The sequence below is a fragment of the Carettochelys insculpta genome, chromosome 22, assembly GCF_033958435.1.
Source record: "Carettochelys insculpta isolate YL-2023 chromosome 22, ASM3395843v1, whole genome shotgun sequence".
Classification (NCBI taxonomy): Eukaryota; Metazoa; Chordata; order Testudines; family Carettochelyidae; genus Carettochelys; species Carettochelys insculpta.
Window position 1 is genome coordinate 10,482,317 of NC_134158.1, and position 26,157 is coordinate 10,508,473.

At 69.5% G+C, this 26,157-nt stretch overlaps 3 protein-coding genes across 3 annotated transcripts; all 3 read right to left on the reverse strand.

The window, feature by feature from the left end:
• Nucleotides 1-8,906: 8,906 nt before the first annotated feature.
• On the reverse strand, nucleotides 8,907-13,392 carry LST1 (leukocyte specific transcript 1). The gene is made up of 5 exons (XM_075017721.1): nucleotides 13,353-13,392; nucleotides 11,993-12,027; nucleotides 10,468-10,581; nucleotides 9,422-9,444; nucleotides 8,907-9,275 (listed from the first exon to the last, which is right to left on the reverse strand). The coding sequence occupies exons 2-5, from the start codon at nucleotides 12,003-12,005 to the stop codon at nucleotides 9,063-9,065; spliced, it is 363 nt and encodes a 120-aa protein (XP_074873822.1). The 5' UTR covers nucleotides 12,006-12,027; nucleotides 13,353-13,392; the 3' UTR covers nucleotides 8,907-9,062.
• A 1,830-nt stretch (nucleotides 13,393-15,222) lies between these two features.
• LOC142025157 (natural cytotoxicity triggering receptor 3-like) lies at nucleotides 15,223-21,771 on the reverse strand. Its single transcript, XM_075017704.1, has 4 exons — nucleotides 21,078-21,771; nucleotides 15,968-16,318; nucleotides 15,698-15,820; nucleotides 15,223-15,489 (listed from the first exon to the last, which is right to left on the reverse strand). The coding sequence occupies exons 1-4, from the start codon at nucleotides 21,118-21,120 to the stop codon at nucleotides 15,428-15,430; spliced, it is 579 nt and encodes a 192-aa protein (XP_074873805.1). The 5' UTR covers nucleotides 21,121-21,771; the 3' UTR covers nucleotides 15,223-15,427.
• A 762-nt stretch (nucleotides 21,772-22,533) lies between these two features.
• LOC142025127 (uncharacterized) lies at nucleotides 22,534-25,883 on the reverse strand. The gene is made up of 5 exons (XM_075017657.1): nucleotides 25,238-25,883; nucleotides 24,442-24,792; nucleotides 23,462-23,581; nucleotides 23,295-23,335; nucleotides 22,534-22,922 (listed from the first exon to the last, which is right to left on the reverse strand). Exons 1-5 carry the CDS (start codon nucleotides 25,572-25,574, stop codon nucleotides 22,620-22,622), a joined length of 1,152 nt encoding a protein of 383 aa, XP_074873758.1. The 5' UTR covers nucleotides 25,575-25,883; the 3' UTR covers nucleotides 22,534-22,619.
• Nucleotides 25,884-26,157: the final 274 nt, after the last annotated feature.

Sequence of the window (26,157 nt, forward strand, 5' to 3'; positions counted from 1 at the left end):
TTTGAAAGTGAGCCCCACAAAGAGAGGGAGTCTCGGAGAGAGAGGGAGTCCCGGAGGGAGAGGGAGTCCTGGAGAAACCGAGAATCTCAGAGAGACCGGTCCCTAACTGTACGACAGAGGGGACCACCTCTTGGGCAAGCCCAGGAAAGAGGGGCGAGTCACCCACCCCCCAGACAGCCAAACAGAGCCCGGACAGAGCAGCCGGCCCGAGGGACACAACCAGACCCAGGCTGTTACCGCTGTGGGTGAAAGGGGCATAGAGCAGCCCAGTGCCCCAGGCTCCCAGACAGGTTGAGCAGGCCGGGGGGTCATGGAGTCAACTGGGTGGAGTCCCAGAAGCCAGAGGGGCTGGCGGCCAAGGCGGGTGGTGCTACCAATGGGCACTCGGATTGGGCCGAATCCGCCCCACAGACCAGCTCCTCAGGGGGACCAAATGCTCAGAGGCCAGTTTACAGAGTGGGGGCGGCGCTGCCTCTGTGGAGCAAACGGCTCAAACAGCTCGAGGTAGACGGGAAAAAGGTCACGGGGTTCTGGGATGACCCTGGGCTGCACCTGGGCTGGCAGGTAACACCTCTGCCCTGAGCACAGAGCAGGGAGGAGCCGAGCTGGGTTGGAATCGGAGGTGGTAGTTAGAGGCTGGGGGAGAGGGAGCTGGAAGGCGCCAGCCTGGCGAGGGGGAAGCTGCACCCCAGAGGGGCCCCCCTCGGGCTCCTCTCCCCAGGACGGGATGGAAGAGTCTCTGCCGGCTGCGCTGACGCCTCTGTGAGAAACTGGGCGTCTGTTGCCTGATAAACCTCCTGTTGTACCTGCTGAGTGATAAGTAGCAGAGGGAGCCCTGCTAGTCTGGACACGATCAGAACAAAGAGCAGGCAAGTAGCACTTTACAGACCAGCAAAACGGTTTATTAGGTGATGAGCTTTCGGGGCACAGACCCACTTCTTCAGCCCACAGCCAGACCGGAACAGACTCCAGATTTAAGACACAGAGAACCAAACCAGTCAGCAAGGAGGCCAAATCAGAGAAAGATAATCCAGGTGAGCGACTCAGAGAGCGGAGGGGTGGGGGGAGGTCAAGAATTAGATTGAGTTAAGTATCAGACGAGCCCCTAGAGTGACTCAGAAAGTTCCCGTCCCGGTTTAAACCAGGTGTTAAACTGCTGAGTGAGAGTCACTCCTGCCAGCCAACAGGGTGCAGTGCATGGGGACCCCAAACCCCGTCACAACCTCCTCCCACCCCGGGGTCCAGACCTCCCGTCCCCACCCGCCCAGTACCACTGACCTCCTCCCAGCCTGGGGTCCAGACCTCCCGTCCCCACCCGCCCAGTACCACTGACCTCCTCCCAGCCCGGGGTCCCAGACCTCCCGTCCCTGCCCACCCCCACTGACCTCCTCCCACCCCGGGGTCCCAGACCTCCCGTCCCCACCCGCCCTGTACCACTGACCTCCTCCCACCCCAGGGTCCCAGACCTCCCATCCCCACCCGCCCTGTACCACTGACCTCCTCCCAGCCCGGGGTCCAGACCTCCCGTCCCTGCCCGCCCCCACTGACCTCCTCCCACCCCGGGGTCCCAGACCTCCCGTCCCCACCCGCCCTGTACCACTGACCTCCTCCCAGCCCGGGGTCCAGACCTCCCGTCCCCACCCGCCCTGTACCACTGACCTCCTCCCAGCCCGGGGTCCAGACCTCCCGTCCCCACCCGCCCAGTACCACTGACCTCCTCCCAGCCCGGGGTCCAGACCTCCCGTCCCTGCCTGCCCCCACTGACCTCCTCCCACCCCGGGGTCCAGACCTCCCGTCCCCACCCGCCCTGTACCACTGACCTCCTCCCAGCCCGGGGTCCAGACCTCCCGTCCCCACCCGCCCTGTACCACTGACCTCCTCCCAGCCCGGGGTCCAGACCTCCCGTCCCCACCCGCCCAGTACCACTGACCTCCTCCCAGCCCGGGGTCCAGACCTCCCATCCCCACCCGCCCTGTACCACTGACCTCCTCCCACCCCGGGGTCCAGACCTCCCGTCCCCACCCGCCCTGTACCACTGACCTCCTCCCAGCCCGGGGTCCCAGACCTCCCGTCCCCACCTGTCCTGTACCACTGACCTCCTCCCAGCCCGGGGTCCAGACCTCCCATCCCCACCTGTCCTGTACCACTGACCTCCTCCCAGCCCGGGGTCCAGACCTCCCATCCCCACCCGCCCTGTACCACTGACCTCCTCCCAGCCCGGGGTTCCAGACCTCCCGTCCCCACCCGCCCTGTACCACTGACCTCCTCCCAGCCCGGGGTCCCAGACCTCCCGTCCCTGCCCGCCCTCACTGACCTCCTCCCAGCCCGGGGTCCCAGACCTCCCGTCCCCACCCGCCCAGTACCACTGACCTCCTCCCAGCCCGGGGTCCAGACCTCCCATCCCCACCCGCCCTGTACCACTGACCTCCTCCCAGCCCAGGGTCCAGACCTCCCATCCCCACCCGCCCTGTACCACTGACCTCCTCCCAGCCCGGGGTCCCAGACCTCCCGTCCCCACCCGCCCTGTACCACTGACCTCCTCCCAGCCCGGGGTCCCAGACCTCCCGTCCCCACCCGCCCAGTACCACTGACCTCCTCCCAGCCCGGGGTCCAGACCTCCCATCCCCACCCGCCCTGTACCACTGACCTCCTCCCAGCCCAGGGTCCAGACCTCCCATCCCCACCCGCCCTGTACCACTGACCTCCTCCCAGCCCGGGGTCCCAGACCTCCCGTCCCCACCCGCCCTGTACCACTGACCTCCTCCCAGCCCGGGGTCCCAGACCTCCCGTCCCCACCCGCCCAGTACCACTGACCTCCTCCCAGCCCGGGGTCCAGACCTCCCATCCCCACCCGCCCTGTACCACTGACCTCCTCCCACCCCGGGGTCCAGACCTCCCGTCCCCACCCGCCCAGTACCACTGACCTCCTCCCAGCCCGGGGTCCCAGACCTCCCGTCCCCACCCGCCCAGTACCACTGACCTCCTCCCAGCCCGGGGTCCAGACCTCCCATCCCCACCCGCCCTGTACCACTGACCTCCTCCCAGCCCGGGGTCCCAGACCTCCCGTCCCCACCCGTCCTGTACCACTGACCTCCTCCCACCCCAGGGTCCCAGACCTCCCGTCCCGCTGTGCTCGGTGTGAGCGACCCCCGACGGAGCCTGAGGTGGGTGAACTCTGGGGCCGTTGGCCTGGCACGGCCACATTCGAAGGAAGCTAATTTAGGCTAATTGTTGCCTCACCTCAACCCCTGAGTCACATCCTCTGAGGAATCAGGGCTGGGTCAAGGGCTGGGCCCCCAAGGGAAGCAGTGGGGCCTAGTGGTCAGAGCACGGGTGTGGGACTTATGGGGTTGTCCCCTTTCCCACAGCTTCCAGCATGAGTAGGGCCCAGTGGGTTAGACTCGGGGGCTGGGAGCCAGGACTCCTGGGTTCTCTCCAGCGTGGGAAGGGCAGTGGGGGCTGGTGGTTAGAGCAGGGGCTGGGAGCCAGGAGTCCTGGGTTCTCTCTGGCGCTGGGAGGGCTGGGTGCCAGGACTCCTGGGTTCTCCCCGGCACTGGGAGGGCAGTGGGGGCTGATGGTTAGAGCGGGGGGGGGGGCTGGGTGTCAGGACTCCTGGGTTCTCCCAGCGCTGGGAGGGCAGTGGGGGCTGATGGTTAGAGCAGGGGGCTGGGAGCCAGGACTCCTGGGTTCTCCCTGGCGCTGGGAGGGCAGTGGGGGCTGGGAGCCAGGACTCCTGGGTTCTCTCTGGCGCTGGGAGGGCAGTGGGGGCTGATGGTTAGAGCAGGGGGCTGGGTGCCTGGACTCCTGGGTTCTCTTGTACCCCCCAGCGGAAGACTCTGGTTTATTTTTGGATCCTGAGGCTGCAAATTTCCTTCCCCTTTTGCTGCAGCGGCTGCCGTGTGTCAAGGGACTCCGTGTCTCCCCTGTGCACCTACCCGGCCTGCCCAGTGCCCTGCCCCCCAGCCCCTGCCCACCCCGGGCTCCCCCCCACCCACGCGTGCACCTCGGCCCCATGTCTGAGAGTAGCAGTGTGCTAACTCGCGCTTCTCCCAGCATGCGCTGAATTCTCCCAGCTTAGCCAAGCAGCCGGGCTGGGGCCACCCCCAGGCACAAGCTCCCTGGGGGAGGGAAGGGGACAGGGCTGTGGGTTTGGAATGAGGGGCACCGGTAGGGTGGGGGCAGGGCTGGGGGGGCCTTCTCCTGGCTCCAGCCCCCTTCCGACTTTCCCCGCTGGAGGTGGCAGAGGCTGCCGGGGCTGCCCCAGGCCCATGGAAACTGAAGGGAGGTTTAACCCCCCCACCCCGGTACCGAAAGTGGGTCAGTTCCGCTTTCCTTTTGCTGCTGCGGCGAGAACAGCTTCCTGCCCCCCCCCGCCACAGCCTGCGCCTGGCTCCCAGCCCCTGCTCTAACCACCAGCCCCCACTGCCCTCCCAGCCCCAGGGAGAACCCAGGAGTCCTGGCTCCCAGCCCCTGCTCTAACCACCGGCCCCCACTGCCCTCCCAGCCCCAGGGAGAACCCAGGAGTCCTGGCTCCCAGCCCCTGCTCTAACCACCAGCCCTCACTGCCCTCCCAGCGCCAGGGACAACCCAGGAGTCCTGGCTCCCAGCCCCTGCTCTAACCACCGGCCCCGGGGAGAACCCAGGAGTCCTGGCACACCTACAGCCTTGCTGTGACCACTAGGCACTGCTGTTCTGCCGGGCCAGACGTAAGCAGCCAGGCATCCTGCACCCAGGCCCCACGTTGCTGAAAGCCTGAAAGTGGGTCAGAGCCTGTGGGCTGCCGGTGGGGGCTTGGCAGGATGTGACCCACAGGCTGGGTGCACCTTCGTCACCTCGGCCTCCTCATCCTCACCCCACACGCAGGCCCTTCCGCTGTGCTCGGCAGGGGCGCAATTGCTGGGGGCCCCGTCACACCTGCGTCACAGCTTCTTCCACGCAGTGGGGCCATTCCCCACCTCTATACTGGGCTGGGCCCTGCCCCACAGCCAGCCGGGTCCCGGGCCCAGCTTCCCACAGACAGGTGCAACTGGGTCCCCGGCACAGCCAGCCCCATTCCTGGCCGGGCCCCGTCCCCAAGGGCTACCCCAGCCCCACACCCTGAAGAGCAGCCGTTGTGGGGGGGCAACGGCCATGTCTCTGTCCCACCCCGCCCCACCCCCAGCTGCTACACGCAGGGAGCGTGTGAGACCTCAGAACCCAGGTGTCCTGGCACAAAAGCCCCCCCCCCACATAACCACTAGGCACCACTCCCCTCCCAGGGCTTCAGAGAGAAACTGGGGGCGCCGGCTCCCCCTGGCCAGGGCAGGACTGGCTGGCTCAGGGGGCAGGGAATGGGGCAGGGCTGGCCCCCTAGGGGCGCTGGCTCCCCCTGGCCCGGGCAGGACTGGCTGGCTCAGGGGGCAGGGAATGGGGCAGGGCTGGCCCCCTAGGGGCGCTGGCTCCCCCTGGCCCGGGCAGGACTGGCTGGCTCAGGGGGCAGGGAATGGGGCAGGGTTGGCCCCCTAGGGGCGCCGGCTCCCCCTGGCCCGGGCAGGACTGGCTGGCTCAGGGGCAGGGCCTGGCCCCCTGGGGACACTGGTCTGGCCCCAGGGCAGGATGCAGGTGGCTCAGGCCCCGGCCCCACACCCCAGCCCTTTGCTGGCTCGCAGCCAGCGTCTTTCTCCACTTCTCTCCGACACCGCTGCCGGGAGGTGCCTCTGCCACATCCTCCCCCCCGACCCCGCCAGGCGCCGGACATGGTACCTGGAACCAGCCTCCCGGGAAGCCCTGTTCTCACCTCCCCAGGCTCGGGGGGCCCACGCGCCTCCCATCCCGGATTCACTCAGCTCGCCGGGCAGGCGGGGAGGGGAATTCTCAGCCAGTGATTCCCCGAAGGCCTCACACCTCGCCCGGCACCAGCGGCTGTGCAGGGGTACGAGGACCGCTCGGCCGGCGCTGATGGGGGGCTGGCTCTGGGGGGGGGGGCTGTCACAGGGGGAGCCCTCGCTGGGCACTGGTGGGGGGCTGGCTCTGGGGCTGGTTTGCTGCACAGTATGAACACCTGGGCCCCACCCCGCAGACCCCCCGCCGCAGGGGGCAGAGGCTCCATGGGGTGGGCGGCGGGTGAGATGACGCAGTCCCTCCATGCTCCAGGCTGTGGGGCCTCTGAAAGTGGGTCGGGGGATCTGCCCCAGTACCGGGGCCGCTGACTCAGCCCGCACAGCGCCATGGCAAACTCCTGCTGCCGGTGACACAACCTGGCTCTTTCTGTTCCACGCACATGGGAAACATCCACCCCAGCAGCCGAGAGCCCGCCCCCACCACCGCTCTAACTGCTGGGCCCTGCTACCCTCCCAGTGCCGGGAGAACCCAGGAGTCCTGGCTCCCAGCCCCCTGCTCTAACCACCAGCCTCCACTGCCCTCCCAGCGCCGGGGAGAACCCAGGAGTCCTGGCTCCCAGCCCCCTGCTCTAACCACCAGCCCCCACTGCCCTCCCAGCGCCGGGGAGAACCCAGGTATCCTGGCTCCCAGCCCCCTGCTCTAACCACCAGCCCCCACTGCCCTCCCAGCGCCGGGGAGAACCCAGGAGTCCTGGCTCCCAGCCCCCTGTTCTAACCACCATCCCCCACTGCCCTCCCAGCGCCGGGGAGAACCCAGGAGTCCTGGCTCCCAGCCCCCTGTTCTAACCACCAGCCCCCACTGCCCTCCCAGCGCCAGGGAGAACCCAGGAGTCCTGGCTCCCGCCCCCTGCTCTAACCACCAGCCCCCACTGCCCCCCAGCGCCGGGGAGAACCCAGGAGTCCTGGCTCCTGCCCCCTGCTCTAACCACCAGCCCCCACTGCCCCCCCAGTGCCGGGGAGAACCCAGGAGTCCTGGCTCCCAGCCCCTGCTCTGACCACCAGCCCCCACTGCCCTCCCAGCGCCGGGGAGAGCCCAGGAGTCCTGGCTCCCGCCCCCTGCTCTAACCACCAGCCCCCACTGCCCCCCCAGCGCCGGGGAGAACCCAGGAGTCCTGGCTCCCAGCCCCTGCTCTGACCACCAGCCCCCACTGCCCCCCAGCGCCGGGGAGAACCCAGGAGTCCTGGCTTTGGCGGGGGTGCGGGTGGGTGCAGGGCGCGGCAAAGTTGGCTGCTGGCACCACCTGCTGGCTCAGGGCCCTGTTGTCCTGAGAGAGGCGCCCCCTGGTGGCGCTGGGAGGGAAGGACCGAACCCCCCAGTGTCCGTCTGTCCCGCAGCCCCCCCCCCCCCCCAGCCCCGATCCCTGGCAGCTGGGCAGGAGCCACTGGGCCTGGGGCAGGCTCCACGTGCAGTGCCGAGTGCAGGGACCGGCTGTGGTGTAGTGAGGGACGGGGTGTGTGTGTGTGTGTGTGTGTGTGTGTGTGTGTGTGTGTGTGTGTGTGTGTGTGTGTGTGTGTCACACAGGGTGGGGGGCTCCTGCTGGGGTTAACCTGGTGCCCAGGTGACACCTCTGGGCTGCAGACAAAGGAGGAGGTGGAGCCTGAGGGGTTTGAATTGGAACTGGGAGTTGGGAGCAGTGAGTCTGGGCTGGGGGGGAGAGAGACAAAGGAGGGGGCCAGGCCCCAGCTCTGGGGGCCCCTCGGGGCCTCCTCTCCCCAGCATGGATGGGACTGGCTGTCTCTGCCGGCTGCACTGACCCCTCTGTACGACGCTGTGTCCTGTCGGCTCATAAACCCGCTGTTCTCCTGCCAGTGAGCGTCACTCCTGCCTGGGGACGGGGGCAGAGCCTGCGGACCCCTGAGCCCCATCACAGCAGCACGGGGGGGGGAGGGCTGTGGGACAGATGGACAGACGGACGGGGTGACAGGGCTGTGGGGAAGACAGACGGATGGGGGGTGACGGGGGCTGTGGGACAGACGGACAGATGGACGGGGGGGTGACTGGGGCATTGGACAGACAGACATGGATGGGGTGATGGGGGTTGCGGGACAGACGGACACTGGGGGGTTCGGTCCTTCCCACCCAGCGCCACCAGGGGGCGCCTCTGTCAGGACGATGGGGCCCTGAGCCAGCAGGTGGCGCTGGCGGCCAACTCTGCGGGGCCCCTCACCTCCCCCGCAACCCCCCATTGCCTGGGGCTGGGCTCCCCCCATCTCTCCGGGGCTCTGGGCTCCATGCTTTGGAGCCATGTGTGGGGCATGGAGGGGCCGGGCAGTGGGGGCTCAGGCCCAGGAGTTTTGGGGGGCCCACAGTCCTCAATTACCCGCTGAGCCCCCAGGTGCAGCCCCCTCCGACATGTCTGCCCCACACCCCGCACCAGGGCCTGGGGAAGGGGGTGGGGGGAGAAAAGAGGGTGGGTAGCAAACTGGGAGCTGCCCTATGGGGGGGAATCTGCCCCTGGGCCCCAGAAGCCTGGGTTCACTCCCCACCCAGCTTCGCCTGCTGGCCAAGTCAGCGCCACCAGCTGGGGAATGCGACCAGCTCTGGGGTGGGGTGCGGCAGGACTGAGCTGGGTTCCCAGCAGGGGTAAGGCCCTGTGTCCCACTCCCTGCTCCAGCACCGTGGGGCTGGCTGGGGCTTGTGTCCAGGGTGTGGGGATTCGCCAGGATAATTGGGCAGGAGGCGGTTCTAAACCTGGTACCAGCCAATGAGCTGCCCTGGGTCGGGATGCGGGGGATGAGCAAGGATTGAAATCCCCCATCCCTCCCCAGAGCCCCTCCTCTCCCCCAGCCCAGCCCCATAACCTCACTATCACCCCTCCCTACGCCCCACAGCCCCCTTCCCCCAACAACCCGCTCCTGCCTCGCTGTATGCAAGGGGGTGCAATGAGTTGCCTTCATGCTCAGGCCTGTCAGCACTGGGTGATGTGGGGGTCAGACGTGGGCTCCTATCCCCTTGGCTCCCAGAAGGCGACTGGCCCCCACCCAGGGGTTTAGGGTCAGCAGCGCCAGGTGTGGTCAGGACCTGGAGAACGTTTATTGTGCTGGTTGCTGTGTACTACACACGTGGCGCGTCGCCTCCTGAGATCGGGGCCCCTCGCGCCAGGCCTGTCCCTCGGGGTACGTGTTGACCAGGTTCCCATCTCCTCGCCCCGATAGAGGGGAGCCCCTCAGCCCCTCAACACCTCACTCTGTGGTCCCCTCTTGCAGGGGTTCCTGCACAGCTTCCTGGGGCTCAGAGGCCCCCCCTGTCCCAAATGCCCTTGCTTCTGCCACGCTGGCATAGTCCGTGTGCTGGGGGGCAGGGGGCTCTGGGTGCAGCCCTTCAGTGCGGGTGGGGCCCAGATTCTGCAGGGAAGCGTAATGCGGCTCGGGGAGATCCTCAGCCTCCGCGCTGGCCTGGGGAGGAGACGGGCACGGACAGCGTTAATGAGTGCCGGCCCCTGCCCCCCGGCCCTGCCAGCCCCCCACTCCTGCCCCACAGCTCCCCTCCCCCCACCCCAGCGCTGACGGGTGGCAGCTCCCCAGTCCTGTCGTTCGCTCACCTTCCCAGCCAGCAGCTTCCTTTCTGTAACAGAAAGAAAAACATCCTAAGTCTGCAACTGCTCTGACCACCAGCCCCCGCTGCCCTCCCAGCACCAGAGAGAACCCAGGAGTCCTGGCTCCCAGCCCCTGCTCTGACCACCAGCCCCCGCTGCCCTCCCAGCACCAGAGAGAACCCAGGAGTCCTGGCTCCCAGCCCCTGCTCTGACCACCAGCCCCCGCTGCCCTCCCAGCACCAGAGAGAACCCAGGAGTCCTGGCTCCCAGCCCCTGCTCTGACCACCAGCCCCCGCTGCCCTCCCAGCACCAGAGAGAACCCAGGAGTCCTGGGCTCCCAGCCCCTGCTCTAACCACCAGCCCCCGCTGCCCTCCCAGCACCAGAGAGAACCCAGGAGTCCTGGCTCCCAGCCCCTGCTCTAACCACCAGCCCCCGCTGCCCTCCCAGCACCAGAGAGAGCCCAGGAGTCCTGGCTCCCAGCCCGTGCTCTACCCACCAGCCCCCACTGCCCCCCAGCACCAGAGAGAACCCAGGAGTCCTGGTTCCCAGCCCCTGCTCTACCCACCAGTCCCCACTGCCCCCCAGAGCTGGGAAAGAACCCAGGAGTCCTGGCTTCCAGCCCCTGCTCTACCCACCAGCCCCCACTGCCCCCCAGCGCCAGGGAGAACCCAGGAGTCCTGGCTCCCAGCCCCTGCTCTACCCACCAGCCCCCACTGCCCCCCAGCGCCAGAGAGAACCCAGGAGTCCTGGCTTCCAGCCCCTGCTCTACCCACCAGCCCCCACTGCCCCCCAGCGCCAGGGAGAACCCAGGAGTCCTGGCTCCCAGCCCCTGCTCTACCCACCAGTCCCCACTGCCCCCCAGAGCTGGGAAAGAACCCAGGAGTCCTGGCTTCCAGCCCCTGCTCTACCCACCAGCCCCCACTGCCCCCCAGCACCAGAGAGAACCCAGGAGTCCTGGTTCCCAGCCCCTGCTCTACCCACCAGCCCTCACTGCCCTCCTGGCGCTGGGGAGAACCCAGGAGTCCTGGCTCCCAGCCCTGTCCCCACTCACCGCGGGCCCGGACCTGGCAGATGCAGACTGACAGCCCCAGGATCAACACCAGCATGATGAAGCCCCCGGCAGCCACCATGCCCACGATCCAGACCTGGAAGCAGCACTCGCCGCCTGCGGACACAGACGGGCCGTCAGTTCTGGGCCCGGAGCTGGGGAACCTGCTGCTGCCGGTCGCCCCCGGGGCTGGGTGGGCCCAGACACTGCGATGCAGGCAGAGCCGGCCATGGCCCCGGGGGAGCCCGTCGGGCCCCTAAGGTGCTGCTTGAAAGGCTGGGGCCATGGTCCCACCGACGGGGGCGCCGTACCGCTGCCCTGGGCACCGGCGTGGCCCAGCCGTGGCCCTACCGATGGGGGCGCTGTACCGCTGCCCTGGGTGCCAGCGTGGCCCAGCCGTGGCCCCACTGTACCGCTGCCCTGGGCGCTGGCGTGGCCCAGCCGTGGCCCTACCGATGGGGGCGCTGTACCGCTGCCCTGGGTGCCAGCGTGGCCCAGCCGTGGCCCCACTGTACCGCTGCCCTGGGCACCGGCGTGGCCCAGCCGTGGCCCCACTGTACCACTGCCCTGGGCGCTGGCGTGGCCCAGCCGTGGCCCTACCGATGGGGGCGCTGTACCGCTGCCCTGGGCGCTGGCATGGCCCAGCCATGGCCCTACCGATGGGGGCGCTGTACCGCTGCCCTGGGCGCCGGCGTGGCCCAGCCGTGGCCCTACCGATGGGGGCGCTGTACCGCTGCCCTGGGCGCTGGCGTGGCCCAGCCGTGGCCCTACCGATGGGGGCGCTGTACCGCTGCCCTGGGCGCCGGCGTGGCCCAGCCGTGGCCCCACTGTACCGCTGCCCTGGGCGCCGGCGTGGCCCAGCCGTGGCCCCACTGTACCGCTGCCCTGGGTGCCGGCGTGGCCCAGCCATGGCCCTACCGACAGGGGCGCTGTACCACTGCCCTAGGTGCCGGCGTGGCCCAGCCGTGGCCCCACTGTACCGCTGCCCTGGGCGCCGGCGTGGCCCAGCCGTGGCCCCACTGTACCGCTGCCCTGGGCGCCGGCGTGGCCCAGCCGTGGCCCCACTGTACCGCTGCCCTGGGCGCCGGCGTGGCCCAGCCATGGCCCTACCGACAGGGGCGCTGTACCACTGCCCTAGGTGCCGGCGTGGCCCAGCCGTGGCCCCTCTGTACCAGGCGCCAGCGTGGCCCAGCCATGGTCCTACCGACGGGGGCGCTGTACCGCTGCCCGGGGCGCCGGCGTGGCCCAGCCATAGTCCCACCATGGCCCCACTGACGAGGCCCGGCCAGTCCAGCTGCAGGCACTAGGGGCTGGGGTGACCGGGGAGCCAGGAGCCGCTGGGAGGATTTCTGCGCCGGGGCCCAAAAGAACACGGGGGGTGGGGGGGATTGGGGACCTGGAAGTGGGGGGTTTCAGTCCCCCCGGAGCAAGCGCCAGACAGAAGAAACATCCCCCCCCCAGGGACCAGAGTGGCTCAGTCTGGGGCAGCTCCTACCTGCCCCCGCCGGGGACATTCACACTGACTCACCGGAGCAGAGCATCACAGCCGCTGGGTCCAGGGCCCTGCGCTGAGACAGGAACCAGCTCACAAACAGCAGGGACAGGGAGAGAACCCAGGAGTCCTGGCTCCCAGCCCCCGCTCTACCCACCAGCCCCCACTGCCCTCCCAGTGCCGGGAGAACCCAGGAGTCCTGGCTCCCAGCCCCTGCTCTAACCACCAGCCCCCACTGCCCTCCCAGTGCCGGGAGAACCCAGGAGTCCTGGCTCCCAGCCCCCGCTCTACCCACCAGCCCCCACTGCCCTCCCAGTGCCGGGAGAACCCAGGAGTCCTGGCTCCCAGCCCCTGCTCTAACCAGCAGCCCCCGCTGCCCTCCCAGTGCCGGGAGAACCCAGGAGTCCTGGCTCCCAGCCCCCGCTCTACCCACCAGCTCCCACTGCCCTCCCAGTGCCGGGAGAACCCAGGAGTCCTGGCTCCCAGCCCCCGCTCTAACCACCAGCCCCCACTGCCCTCCCAGCACCGGGAGAACCCAGGAGTCCTGGCTCCCAGCCCCTGCTCTAACCACCAGCCCCCGCTGCCCACCCAGCACCAGGGAGAACCCAGGAGTCCTGGCTCCCAGCCCCCTGCTCTAACCACCAGCCCCCGCTGCCCTCCCAGTGCCGGGAGAACCCAGGAGTCCTGGCTCCCGGCCCCCTGCTCTAACCACCAGCCCCCGCTGCCCTCCCAGTGCCGGGAGAACCCAGGAGTCCTGGCTCCCAGCCCCCGCTCTACCCACCAGCCCCCACTGCCCTCCCAGTGCCGGGAGAACCCAGGAGTCCTGGCTCCCGGCCCCCTGCTCTAACCACCAGCCCCCACTGCCCTCCCAGCGCCGGGGAGAACCCAGGAGTCCTGGCTCCCAGCCCCCGCTCTACCCACCAGCCCCCACTGCCCTCCCAGTGCCGGGAGAACCCAGGAGTCCTGGCTCCCAGCCCCTGCTCTAACCACCAGCCCCCACTGCCCTCCCAGTGCCGGGAGAACCCAGGAGTCCTGGCTCCCACCCCTGCTCTAACCACCAGCCCCCACTGCCCTCCCAGTGCCGGGAGAACCCAGGAGTCCTGGCTCCCACCCCTGCCTTACCCACTACGACCCATCCCCGGTAGGTCTCAGCTGTCCAGGGGAGGCGGGGACAATTCAGCAGGTTCACACCCAGTGGTGGGCGGGCAGATTGGCGTGACGGGGGGGGGCACAGCAGCTGGGGGGCAGGGAAATGGGGGGCAGAGCAGGTGCAGGGGCCTGCAGGCAGGACAGACAGCTCGAATCCCCCCCGTCCGCTTCACCCCCACCGCTCTGCCCACCCCCATTTGCCCAGCCCCTCGGCCCCCTGCCCAGCCCCAGCCCAACAGACTCTCACCCAGCACTGCCCCACTGCAGCCCCTGTTGAACTTCTCCTTCCAGCGGCCGGCCCGGAAACCCGAGTGTCACAACGCCACAGCGCGTCAGCAACTTGGGGCTGGGAGCCGGACGCCTCGGTTCTCCCCGGCACGGGGAGGGCAGTGGGGGCTGGTGGTTAGAGCAGGGGTGGGAGCCAGGACTCCTGGGTTCTCCCCGGTGCAGGGAGGGCAGTGGGGCTGGTGGGTAGAGCAGGGGCTGGGAGCCAGGACTCCTGGGTTCTCCCCGGTGCTGGGAGGGCAGTGGGGGCTGGTGGTTAGAGCAGGGGTGGGAGCCAGGACTCCTGGGTTCTCCCCGGTGCAGGAAGGGCAGTAGGGGCTGGTGGTTAGAGCAGGGGGTTGGGAGCCAGGACTCCTGGGTTCTCTCCCCAGTGCTGGGAGGGCAGTGGGGGCTGGTGGTTAGAGCAGGGGCCGGGAGCCAGGACTCCTGGGTTCTCTCCCCAGCGCTGGGAGGGCAGTGGGGGCTGGTGGTTAGAGCAGGGGTGGGAGCCAGGACTCCTGGGTTCTCCCCGGTGCAGGAAGGGCAGTAGGGGCTGGTGGTTAGAGCAGGGGGTTGGGAGCCAGGACTCCTGGGTTCTCTCCCCAGCGCAGGAAGGGCAGTGGGGGCTGGTGGTTAGAGCAGGGGCTGGGAGCCAGGACTCCTGGGTTCTCCCCGGTGCAGGAAGGGCAGTAGGGGCTGGTGGTTAGAGCAGGGGGTTGGGAGCCAGGACTCCTGGGTTCTCTCCCCAGCGCAGGAAGGGCAGTGGGGGCTGGTGGTTAGAGCAGGGGGTGGGAGCCAGGACTCCTGGGTTCTCTCCCCAGCGCAGGAAGGGCAGTGGGGGCGGGTGGGTAGAGCAGGGGCCGGGAGCCAGGACTCCTGGGTTCTCCCCGGCGCTGGGGGGCAGTGGGGGCTGGTGGTCAGAGCAGGGGGCCGGGAGCCAGGACTCCTGGGTTCTCCCCGGCGCTGGGAGGGCAGTGGGGGCTGGTGGTTAGAGCAGGGGTGGGAGCCAGGACTCCTGGGTTCTCTCCCCAGCGCAGGAAGGGCAGTGGGGGCTGGTGGTTAGAGCAGGGGCCGGGAGCCAGGACTCCTGGGTTCTCTCCCCAGTGCAGGAAGGGCAGTGGGGGCTGGTGGTTAGAGCAGGGGGTGGGAGCCAGGACTCCTGGGTTCTCTCCCCAGCGCAGGAAGGGCAGTGGGGGCTGGTGGTTAGAGCAGGGGCCGGGAGCCAGGACTCCTGGGTTCTCTCCCCAGCGCAGGAAGGGCAGTGGGGGCTGGTGGTTAGAGCAGGGGGTGGGAGCCAGGACTCCTGGGTTCTGGGCCCAGGTGGAGGGGAAGTGGGAGGAGCCAGGCTGGGCTGGTGCCACTGGGGAGAGCCCCGCACAGGCTGACTCCGCTGCTCAGGCTGTTGCATCTGTCCTTGGCGCTGCACCTGGCCCCCGGGGGAGGAAATGGGGCCGGGTGCTCCACCCTTGTGGGGCTCTGCAGCACCCCGAGCTGGGGGCGGCTGCCCACGGCTGCTTCCGGGAGGGGAGTGCAGCCTAGTGGTTCGAGCCAGAGGGGTGGGAGCACCAGGACTCCTGGGTTCTGGGCCCAGCCAGGGAAGCCCCTGGCCCAGCTCCATCTGGCCCTGAGTGTGAGGCTCTTCCCTCCTGTGGGTCCAGCCAGCCCTCCACCCGCCAGAGCCAGAGAGAACCCAGGAGTCTGGCCCCAAGCCCCCCTCTTCCCCTCACCCCCTTGTGTGCCTGTGGGTCTCCCCCCATGACAGCGGCTCAGCCGGGTGTTGCCGTAGGGCCCACAGCTCGGCAGGGCTGAGCTGTAGTGATGCAGAGGGAAGAGACGGGCCCTGGGTGTAGCAGATGAGTTTATTGGGGGCTTGCAGAGTGGCTGGGGGCAGTGGGGGCTGGTGGTTAGAGCAGGGCTGGGAGCCAGGACTCCTGGGTTCTCCCTGGCGCTGGGAGGGCAGTGGGGGCGGGTGGGTAGAGCAGGGGCTGGGAGCCAGGACTCCTGGGTTCTCCGGTGCTGGTGGGCAGAGGGGGACAGGCCCAGGTCCCATTTGTGTGTTCACGCTGGCATCTGGGGTTTGGCTGGACGCTGCCCAGGGCGTCTGCGCCTCCGCCGGGCCCCTAGGAAGAGAAAAGGAGAGAGACGTGATCAGGGCTTCAGTAAGTGGGTTGGATCCAGCGTCTCCCCACCCCACGGGGGCTGCATGTGGGGAGTGAGGGGCACCGGCGGAGCTGGAGTCGGGGGCACCGGCAGGGCTGGGGGAGGGGCACCGGCGGAGCTGGAGTCGGGGGCACCGGCAGGGCTGGGGGAGGGGCAACCCTCGCTCACGTTGGCGCTGATAGAAGAGGGCGGCCCCCAGGGCGCTGGTGATGAGGCCGAAAGTGCAGACGAGGCCACGCAGGAAAAGCCACAAAAGGATGAGTTTGTCGGACGACACGTCCAGGGCTGGCACTGGGGAAGTGAGAAGAGGAGTCTGGGAAATTCACGCCCAGGGGACTGGGGACAGAACCCAGGAGTCCTGGCTCCCAGCCCCTGCCCTAACCACCAGCCCCCACTGCCCTTCCACCACCAGGGAGAACCCAGGCGTCTGGGCCTCACCGGCTGGGAGCACCTGCAGCCAGGTGCCGTTCCCCACAGCCTGCCCCACCAGGGGGATGTTGACCAGGCAGCGGTAGGTGCCGTTGTCGTAGGGCCGCAGGTGGTGGAGCTCCAGGTCGGCTCGGCGCTCCTGCAGGAAGCTGCGTTCCCCGGTGCGGCGAACCCGGCCCCGGAACTCGGGGCGCCCGTCGCTCACCTCCAGCCAGGCGCCCCCCACCTCCTTCTCCCAGGCGTAGCTGCCGAGCCGGGGCGCCCGGGGGCTGTGGTAGGAGCAGCGCAGGGTGACGGAGCCGCCCTCGGGGCCCTGGGCCCAGCTGGGCTGGGACACCCACAGCCCCTGCGCCCAGCAGCCTGCGGAGAGACGGGCAGGGTCACCCACCGGGTACAGCCCCCCACCCACAGCCCCTGCGCCCAGCAGCCTGCGGAGAGACGGGCAGGGTCACCCACTGGGTACAGCCCCCCACCCACAGCCCCTGCGCCCAGCAGCCTGCAGAGAGACGGGCAGGGTCACCCACCGGGTACAGCCCCCCACCCACAGCCCCTGCGCCCAGCAGCCTGCAGAGAGACGGGCAGGGTCACCCACCGGGCTCAGCATCTTCCCAGCTGCTTCCTCCAGGTCCCCAGACCATACCCGCCTGTGGGGGGGCCTGCCAGGCCGACGGCACCCAGGGAACCCCTCTATCTACCCCCAGGCGCCGCGTCTATGCCTCTGCCCAGCCGGCCCTGGCTCCGGCCGTGTTGGCCCTGCCGGGGTGTGGAGATCCCTCCTTCCTGGCTGCTGGCCAGCGGCCGGCCTTTGGCACCGGGCGTGGAAGGCGTCTGAACGCCCCCCGTGGCTCCTGGCCCCCAGTTTTGTGCTGGGGGGGCCGTGGGAGGCGTCTGAGCAGGGCTGACCCTGCCCTGGGGCTGCGTGTCGGGAAGTTACAGCCTGGGGCTGCCTTGGAAACGGTTTCAGCCGGGTGACCTCGGCCCGGGCCGGCAGCTTCTCTGCTGGTGCTCGTGCGCCCGTCCGAGGCTGCCAAAGGCTCACACCCCCCACCCCTCCGCCGCGTTTCTTCCTCTTTCCATCAGCGCTGCTGACGCTGGGCCATTTCCCCCTTGTGAGCGCTGGCCTCCCGCGTACTGGGCCCCCTCTTCAAATGCCCCTCTGAGCCCCCCACTCCGGCATCTGCCGCAGCCGGTCTTTCCCACCAGCGCTGATGCTCCGAAGCAGCTGTGAGTCTCTCGGGTGCCCCAGGGCGTCTTGTTGCTCCCGCGGGTGGAAACCAGGCGCTCAGAGACCGAACCTGCAGCCCGGAGGCTCGGGGCCGGCCCGTGCAGGCAGCCTGAGACAGAGGAGCAGAGCCGGTGCAGAACTGGGAGGCTGGCTCCTGGGGTTCACCCACGGGCCTGTGCCACGGCAGCCGGCTGAGCGCGGCGGGGCCGCCCCAAGGCGCGACGGGACGAAGAGGGAGCTGGCTCCCCGGGCTCGGGGACACAAGAGCTCTCCGGGGAACCACCGGGGCCGGCCGAGTTCGGGGGAACCGTGTTCAGCCAGGAGAAGGTTTCAGAGCAGCCGTCCCACGACCAGCCGCCCAAGGGACGCGCCGGCCGCAGGCCTCAGCCAGGGCGGACCAGGGCCGGGGAGCGGCCAGCCCTTTACCCCAGCTTCTCACTCCTGGTGTTCACACCTCCACATTAGCACCTCGCAATGGGCCTCATCCCCGCCGCCTGCGGTGAGATTCTCCGCTCTGGCCTGGCCCTGGACGGGGGCTCCCTCTTTAACCCGCTCTGGGCCCGCTCATGCGGCTGCCGCGGCCGGTCCCTGCCCACCAGAGCTCATGCTCCACGCAGCCGTTAGGGAGCCGGAGAAAGGGAGCGCAGGGGAACAGCGGTGGGGGCTTTGCGGGTCCATCCTGGGCCCTTCGTCCTGTGGGCTCCCAGGGTCCATGTCCCAGCACGGGGGCCCCGGCCGGCCCTGCAACGCTGAATCCAGGTGACCTGAAGGGAACCTGCAGAGACTTTCAGGAGCCAGCAGCTCACCCGGCTGGCTGCAGCAGGAGCTAAGCCTGAGGAGTGTGAAGGTTCTCCCCAATTCCTCTCTCCGCGCCTGTTCTTCCTTTTGTGCTAGGAGACCCTCGACGTGAGCTCTGCAGGGCTGGCGAGCGTGTCGTCCGGGTGCAGCCAAGTCCGCGCTGGCCAGGGCTGGGGCTGCGCCCTTTGGGCTGTGGAAGCGCCTGTGCGGTGCTGGTGAAACAGGCGTAAGAGCCTTTCACCGGAAGTTGGGCGTTGTGGGGCTGGGCGGGTGGAGCGGCTGGGAAGCCTGGGGGTCGGCTCGTGTGGCGTCTGGCTGGAAAAGGGGCTGGCAGAGGGGCTGTGGCAGCTGGTTGGTGTGATGGGGGTGGGGTGCATGAGTGAGTCAGGCTGGGTGGCTGTGTGAGGGGCAGAGCAGCTCCCAGGGCTAAGGATGACCCCTGGGCTGTACCTGGGCTGGCAGGTAACACCTCTGCCCTGAGCACAGAGCAGGGAGGAGCCGCAGGCGGCAGTTAGGAGCTGGGGAAGAGGGAGCTGGAAGGCGCCAGCCTGGCGAGGGGGGAAGCTACACCCCAGAGGGGCCCCCCTCGGGCTCCTCTCCCCAGGACGGGTTGCAGTGACTGTCTCTGCCGGCTGCACTGACCCCTCTGTGCTGAGCTGGGCTCTGTCGCCTCATCAACCTCCTGTTGTACCTGCTGGGTGAGAGTCACTCCTGCCTGCGGGCGGGGTGCAGAGCAGGGGGACCCCTGAACCCCATTACACATCCCCTCCCCCAGTTCCCCGCCCTCCCCTGGGCCGTCCGGTACCGTCCCCTCCCCTCCCACAGTTCCCCGCCCTCCCCTGGGCCGTCCGGTACCGTCCCCTCCCCTCCCATTCCCTCCTTTTTTCGAGGCGTTTGCTCAGGGCCTGGCGGGTGTTTTCAGGGTCTGGGTAAAGCAACTGCAAGAATTCTGCTGCGAAATCGAAATCCATCGCCAGCGTTGGCTGGCAAATCTGAGCGGCGCCGTTGCTTTCCTGGGCGTCAGGCCGCCTGCCTTCAGTTCAACCATCGGCTAAACTAACCCTGTCGGCTGAAAGCGACAAGAGGTCCGGGGCCACCTTAGAGGCTAACAGATGTGCTGGGGCAGGAGCTTCCGGGGGCAAAGCCCCGCTGCCTCGGCGGCACCTTTCGGGTCACTAACTCCGACCGAAACGGCAGCGAATTGCGGATTCTCCTCCTGCACAGCCGAGCCCCTCCCGAGCTGGGAGAGCTTCCCCGGCCCGGCACCGCCCAGCCCGCCTGGGAGTAGATTTTAAAGGAACCGCAGCCACGTGTGGCCGTGGTTTGAGCACCGGGCAGCCATGTCCCGGGCAGAGCAATAAACTGGCTTTATTAGCAGGGCTCAAACGGCAGGGAGAACGGGCCCCTTTCATGTGGTACGCGAGGGGTGGGCGACGCCCTTCACGCGTGGGGGATTTAACCCGGGTTCGCCCTGAGCGTCCCGGTGAAGGCGGGTGAGCGCGACGCGGTTCCTCTCCATCCCCAGGGAGACGTCTCTCGAGGCGAGGCAGAAATGCGCCAACGGGGACCCGGCCCAGCGCACGGCTGCTCGGGGTCGCTCGGGGAGAGCAGCCGAGTGGCCGGCTGCTGTAGCTCCCGGGCGGCCGCTCGGGTAGGCGGTGAAAAGCCCGTCACTAAATGCCGCTCGAAACGAGGCCCCTTCCGTGGGCGCCGCCGGGAAACGGAGGAACGAGCCGGGCTCCGGCGTCTCCAATTCCTTCCCGGCGTTACCGAGGCTCCGGGAGGCGCGAGGTGGGTGCAGGGCTGCGACCCAGGTCGGTGCAGTCCTGTTCAGGGCTCTTCCCCGGCCGCGTTCACGCCGCCCGGCTCCTGTGCGGGGCTCTTCCCCGGCCGCGTTCACGCCGCCCGGCTCCTGTGCGGGGCTCTTCCCCGGCCGCGTTCACGCCGCCCGGCTCCTGTGCGGGGCTCTTCCCCGGCCGCGTTCACGCCGCCCGGCTCCTGTTCGGGGCTCTTCCCCGGCCGCGTTCACGCCGCCCGGCTCCTGTGCGGGGCTCTTCCCCGGAGGCTGACGGGGTTTTCTCCGGCGTCGGGCGCTTCACCCCGAAAGGCAGGAGCACTGGGGCGAGTTCCCACAGGGCTGGCGATGCCCGCGGGCGCCCGGCTGCCTCCGCCTGATCACACCCCCTCGGCGTGGAACCACAGCAGCTCACGCATGAGCGAGGGACGCAGCGAGCTGCAGTGCTCACGTCACCTCCAGCTCCCTGGGTGCTGCAGAGCTGCCGTGGGATGGGGGCTGGTTTTTCTAGGGCAATGCCGGGGCTGGCGCCTGGCTGGGCCGGGGGTTTGTCACGGCCTGGGGGGCTCCGAAGGAAGGTGCCAGAGGATCCCCCCGTTGGGAGACACGGGGCTGGTGTCAGGGCACACGCCCGCCCGGCACGGCCCTGCCCTCAGTCCCGCCATGCGGCCGGCACCCGAGCCACCCCGACACACCGTGACGCCGTCTCCCCTTTCGCCAGCCCGGCGGCTCAGGGGCTGGGTGTGTGGACCGGTGCTGCCCCACGGCCCTGCTGTGGGTCACAGAGCGGATCCTTCCTGCCACGAGTCGCAGCATGGCTGGTACACTGGGTGCAGGGGCGGCTGCTCCGGAGAGATTCCCATGGGAGCCACGGAAACCTGGCTGGCTGTGCCATGGCAGCCTGGCCGACGGCGGCCACGGGAGCCCAGACGGCTGTGTCCTGGGGAGCCCGGCCGGTGGCGGCCACATGAGCCCGGCCGGCAGCAGCCACATGAGCCCGGCCGGCAGCAGCCACATGAGCCCGGCCGGCTGTGTCCCGGGGAGCCCGGCCAGTGGCGGCCACGGGAGCCCGGCCAGTGGCGGCCACGGGAGCCCAGCCGGTGGCGGCCACAGGAGCCCGGCCAGCAGCAGCCACATGAGCCCAGCAGGCTGTGTCCTGGGGAGCCCGGCTGGCGGTGGCCACAGGAGCCCAACCCATTGTGCTCAGCTGTCCAGCCCTGTCCATGCACCCCGCCCCGCCCCATCTTTCCAGGATGCAGGTTCCCACCCCTGCCCCAATTCAGCACTGCCCCCCAGCTCACCTGCCACCAGGGTCAGCGTCCAGAGCACGGTGCAGGGCGCCATGGGTGCCAGCGCCCGAGCAGAATGAGGGCGCAGAGCTGGTGTCACTCTCACAGGGGGCAGGAAGTGAGGGGGAGCAGATTGACACCTCCGAGCACAACAAGTGAAACTCGGCCAGTGCCTGGCGCCCCTCGAGTTTCCTGGCCCAGTGCTAAAGGAGGGGGGAGGGGAGGGACCTGGGTTCTCTCTTCTACTCTGGTGGGGGAGCTGGGACCCAGGACTCCTGGGTTCTCCCCAGCACTGGGAGGGCAGTGGGGGCTGGTGGTTAGAGCAGGGGCCGGGAGCCAGGACTCCTGGGTTCTCCCGGCGCTGGGAGGGCAGTGGGGGATGGTGGTTAGAGCAGGGCTGGGACCCAGGACTCCTGGGTTCTCCCCAGCACTGGGAGGGCAGTGGGGGCTGGTGGTTAGAGCAGGGGCCGGGAGCCAGGACTCCTGGGTTCTCCCCAGCACTGGGAGGGCAGTGGGGGATGGTGGTTAGAGCAGGGCTGGGACCCAGGACTCCTGGGTTCTCCCCAGCACTGGGAGGGCAGTGGGGGATGGTGGTTAGAGCAGGGGGTGGGAGCCAGGACTCCTGGGTTCTCCCGGCGCTGGGAGGGCAGTGGTGGCTGGTGGTTAGAGCAGGGGCTGGGAGCCAGGACTCCTGGGTTCTCCCCGGTGCTGGGAGGGCAGTGGGGGCTGGTGGTTAGAGCAGGGGGTGGGAGCCAGGACTCCTGGGTTCTCCCGGCGCTGGGAGGGCAGTGGGGGCTGGTGGTTAGAGCAGGGGGTGGGAGCCAGGACTCCTGGGTTCTCCCCGGTGCTGGGAGGGCAGTGGGGGCTGCTGGTCAGAGCAGGAGCTGGGAGCCCGGACTCCTGGGTTCGCCCTGGCTTGTGGGGAGCAGGGCTCGGAGGTCAGGGGCTTGTCCCGCCGCTCTCTGAGCCGGGGCTGAGGTGTGAGCGGTGCTGGGAAAACGGCTGCTGCTGAGCACCAACCGCGCGCCCTCCTGGCCCCGTCCCACACCTGCTAGGCCGCAGCGCTGAGGCCAGAGCACGAGCGGCTCGGCAGAGCTGGGGAAGAAGTGGGCCGGGGCCGCACTCACGGCCTGTGGCAGGAAACAGGCGCCGGCCGCATGTGCTGCAGCCTGGGAAACTGCCGGGCGGGTGCTCAACCCTCATGCTCCAAGGCAGCACGCAAGGGGGGGACAGGCAGGGCTGTGGGGCGGGAGTTGGGGGGCACTGGCAGGGCGAGGGGGCTGTGGGGCGGGAGTTGGGGGGCACTGGCCAGGCTGTGGGGCAGGAGTTGGGGGGCACTGGCCGGGCTGTGGGGCAGGAGTTGGGGGCACTGGCAGGGTGAGGGGGCTGTGGGGCGGGAGTTGGGGGGCACTGGCTGGGCTGTGGGGCAGGAATTGGGGGGCACTGGCAGGGCGAGGGGGCTGTGGGGCAGGGGGTCACCCCAGGGCCGTGGGGCTGCAGGCGAGGGGCTGCCCCCAGGGGACCGGAGGGGCCAGGGGCACGGACCAGGCAGCCTCAGGGCAGCGGGTGCCGGGGTCGCCCCCAGGCTGGGGGGAGCAGGGCGGGCGGCCCCCTGGTGGTGGAGGGTGGAACTGCAGCCTTGGGCTGTGTGGGGCAGTGGCGCCCCCCGGTGGGCGGAGGGAGAAACGCCCTGGGGGCCCTGCGGCTCCTACTGGGAGGGTCTGCAGGGGGGTGTCCCGCCCCCCCAGCCCCGCCCCGGCTCCCCAGGGCGGCGTAGGTAACAGGGTTCCCCACGGGCACCGGGTGCCGACCCGGCTGCACCCTCAGCTCCGCGTAGGTCAGCATGGGGCCCGGGGCCTGGGGCGAGAGAGAGGGAGAGACTCGTCAGCCCCCCACTGCCCCTCATAACCCTGCCAGCCCCCTTCAGCCCCCCCACCGCCATGCCAGCCCCCCCGCAGCCCCCCATAACCCTGCCAGCCCCCTTCAGCTCGCCCACCACCATGCCAGCCCCCCCGCAGCCCCCCATAACCCTGCCAGCCCCCTTCAGCTCGCCCACCCCCCACCGCCATGCCAGCCCCCCCACAGCCCCCCAGAGCTCTGCCAGCCCCCCATTTCCACTCACACCTGTCCTCCAGCCCCCATCCACCCCGGCCCTGCCCTGCTGAGGGCCCTGCCTCGATGGCAGCTGGGGGAGGGGCCCAGCTCCATGGGGCACCTTGGGGGTCTTACCTGCACGGGGGCCTCCTTCTGGGGTCGCACCTCACTCGGCTCTGGGGGGGGAGAGCATTATTGAGGCACTGGAACCCGCTGGGGGTCCCGGCTTGGAGGCCTGGTGAGGGTCAGAGTTAAGGGTAAAGTTCGGGGTCTCGGCCTGGGCCAGGCCCCGGGATTCTCACCTCTGCGCTGCCTGTGGCAGAACCACACCAGGGCGGCGGCTCCGCCAGTGATGCCCAAGGCGGTGCCCAGCCCCACAGCCACAGCCAGGGCCAGGGGCGATGTCGGGGCTGGCGGGGGGGCTGGCGGGGTGAGGAGAGAGCGACCGGAAAGGAGAGGAAGTCAGATCTCTGTGCCCTCCCCCACCCCCTAGGCCTGATTGCAACCTCCTTCCCCCCAGCCCCTGATTTAACCACCAGCCCCCACTGCCCCCCCAGCGCCGGGAGAACCCAGGAGTCCTGGCTCCCAGCCCCTGCTCTAACCACCAGCCCCCACTGCCCTCCCAGCACCGGGGAGAACCCAGGAGTCCTGGTTCCCAGCCCCTGCTCTAACCACCAGCCCCCACTCCCCTCCCAGTGCCAGGAGAACCCAGGAGTCCTGGCTCCCAGCCCCCTGCTCAAACCTCCAGTCCCCACTGCCCCCCCCAGCGCCGGGAGAACCCAGGAGTCCTGGTTCCCAGCCCCCGCTCTAACCACCAGCCCCCACTGCCCTCCCAGTGCCGGGAGAACCCAGGAATCCTGGCTCCCAGCCCCCGCTCTAACCACCAGCCCCCACTGCCCCCCCAGCGCCGGGAGAACCCAGGAGTCCTGGCTCCCAGCCCCTGCTCTAACCACCAGCCGCCACTGCCCCCGCAGCACCGGGAGAACCCAGGAGTCCTGGCTCCCAGCCCCTGCTCTAACCACCAGCCGCCACTGCCCCCCCAGTGCCGGGAGAACCCAGGAGTCCTGGCTCCCAGCCCCCGCTCTAACCTCCAGCCGCCACTGCCCTCCCAGCGCCAGGGAGAACCCAGGAGTCCTGGCTCCCAGCCCCTGCTCTAACCACCAGCCGCCACTGCCCCCGCAGCGCCGGGAGAACCCAGGAGTCCTGGCTCCCAGCCCCTGCTCTAACCACCAGCCACCACTGCCCCCCCAGTGCCGGGAGAACCCAGGCTTCCAGGCCTCACCGGCTGGGAGCACCTGCAGCCAGGTGCCGTTCCCCACGCCCTGCCCCACCAGGGGGATGTTGACCAGGCAGCGGTAGGTGCCGTTGTCGTAGGGCCGCAGGTGGTGGAGCTCCAGGTCGGCTCGGCGCTCCTGCAGGAAGCTGCGTTCCCCGGTGCGGCGAACCCGGCCCCGGAACTCGGGGTGCCCGTCGCTCACCTCCAGCCAGGCGCCCCCCACCTCCTTCTCCCAGGCGTAGCTGCCGAGCTGGGGCGCCCGGGGGCTGTGGTAGGAGCAGCGCAGGGTGACGGAGCCGCCCTCGGGGCCCTGGGCCCAGCTGGGCTGGGACACCCATAGCCCCTGCGCCCAGCAGCCTGCGGAGAGACGGGCAGGGTCACCCACCGGGTACAGCCCCCCACCCACAGCCCCTGCGCCCAGCAGCCTTCGGAGAGACGGGCAGGGTCACCCACCGGGTACAGCCCCCCACCCACAGCCCCTGCACCCACAAACCTGAGAAGTCAGAGGTTCAAGGCCAGCAAAACAGGGGTGGACAGACAGAGCCACTGCCCACCCCCGGATAAGGATCTCTGCCACCCAACCCTCCACCTGCTCTAACCGCCAGCCTCCACTGCCCTCCTAGCGTGGGGAGAACCCAGGAGTCCTGGCTCCCAGTCCCCTGCTCTAACCACCAGCCCCCACTGCCCCCTCCCAGCGCTGGTGTTTAACCTGGGCTGCCCGGGGCCCAGTGACCCTGCACGTGACCAGGGCGAGCTCCCAGCTGTGCCATTGGCAGGAACGAGCCCACCTCCCGTCTCTTACCTCTCTGCCGGCCAGCCCGCGCTGGGGGGCCCCCCCTGCCCTCGGCGGCCCGGCTTGGCCTCGAGCGGGAGGCGGCTCTGCCCAGGGACTCGGCGCTCCGGGCAGCCGGGCCGGCAGAACAGAGGCGCCAGTCCACTTCCTGGCCCAGCTCGGTGACGGAGCCTTTCCGCTGAGCGCCAAGAGCGTGTCCAGGGCTGCCCGCCTGGCTCTGGCCCTTCCGTTGCTCCTTGAGCTCCCACGCGCCACGGTGAGCTGCCGTGGCCGGCCCCGGCTCCCCTCGCCGCTCCGCCGCGCGGGTCTCTGGCGGAGGGCCAGGGGGGACGGTTTCAGCCGTCATTTACCGGCCCGGGCTGTAGCCCAGTGGGCTGGGGACACATGCCAGAAAAGGCAACGGCGCGAGAGAAAGCTCCAGGCCTTCGCCGGGAGCAGAGCTACGCGGGCAGAGACTCGGTGAGCCGGGCCGGGCCGCAAAGGGCCAATGTGTGGGAGAATTCAACCTCGCCGAAGAGCCCACGTCTGCCGGAGAGCTCCAAGAGGGGAGTTTCCAACAGAACCTCACCAGGAGGAAAAGCAACCAGGCGCCGGATGCGCCAACGGACCACCGAGCAAGCAAGTGAACCAACGACCGGACGCGCCAACAGACCGCCGAGGGAGCGAGGGAACCAACGACCGGACGCGCCAACGGACCGCCGAGCGAGCGAGGGAACCAACGACCGGACGCGCCAACGGACCGCCGAGGGAGCGAGGGAACCAACGACCGGACGCGCCAACGGACCGCCGAGGGAGCGAGGGAACCAACGACCGGACGCGCCAACGGACCGCCGAGCGAGCGAGGGAACCAACGACCGGACGCGCCAACGGACCGCCGAGGGAGCGAGGGAACCAACGACCGGACGCGCCAACGGACCGCCGAGCGAGCG

Excerpts from the sequence above, each read along its gene's own strand:
- LST1 (XM_075017721.1), bottom strand. Across the intron at positions 9,445-10,467 it reads CTGCCAGGTCCGGGCCCGCG|AAAGGAAGCTGCTGGCTGGG; the intron begins GTGAGTGGGGAC and ends TTTCTGTTACAG. Across the intron at positions 9,276-9,421 it reads GGAAGCTGCTGGCTGGGAAG|GCCAGCGCGGAGGCTGAGGA; the intron begins GTGAGCGAACGA and ends TCTCCTCCCCAG.
- LOC142025127 (XM_075017657.1), bottom strand. The coding sequence starts at position 25,574 with ATGACGGCTGAAACCGTCCCCCCTGGCCCTCCGCCAGAGACCCGCGCG. Across the intron at positions 23,336-23,461 it reads CTGCCACAGGCAGCGCAGAG|AGCCGAGTGAGGTGCGACCC; the intron begins GTGAGAATCCCG and ends CTCCCCCCCCAG. Across the intron at positions 22,923-23,294 it reads AGAAGGAGGCCCCCGTGCAG|GCCCCGGGCCCCATGCTGAC; the intron begins GTAAGACCCCCA and ends CTCTCGCCCCAG.
- LOC142025157 (XM_075017704.1), bottom strand. The coding sequence starts at position 21,120 with ATGGCGCCCTGCACCGTGCTCTGGACGCTGACCCTGGTGGCAG. Across the intron at positions 16,319-21,077 it reads GACGCTGACCCTGGTGGCAG|GCTGCTGGGCGCAGGGGCTG; the intron begins GTGAGCTGGGGG and ends GTCTCTCCGCAG. Across the intron at positions 15,490-15,697 it reads CCTCTTCTATCAGCGCCAAC|GGGCCCGGCGGAGGCGCAGA; the intron begins GTGAGCGAGGGT and ends TTCTCTTCCTAG.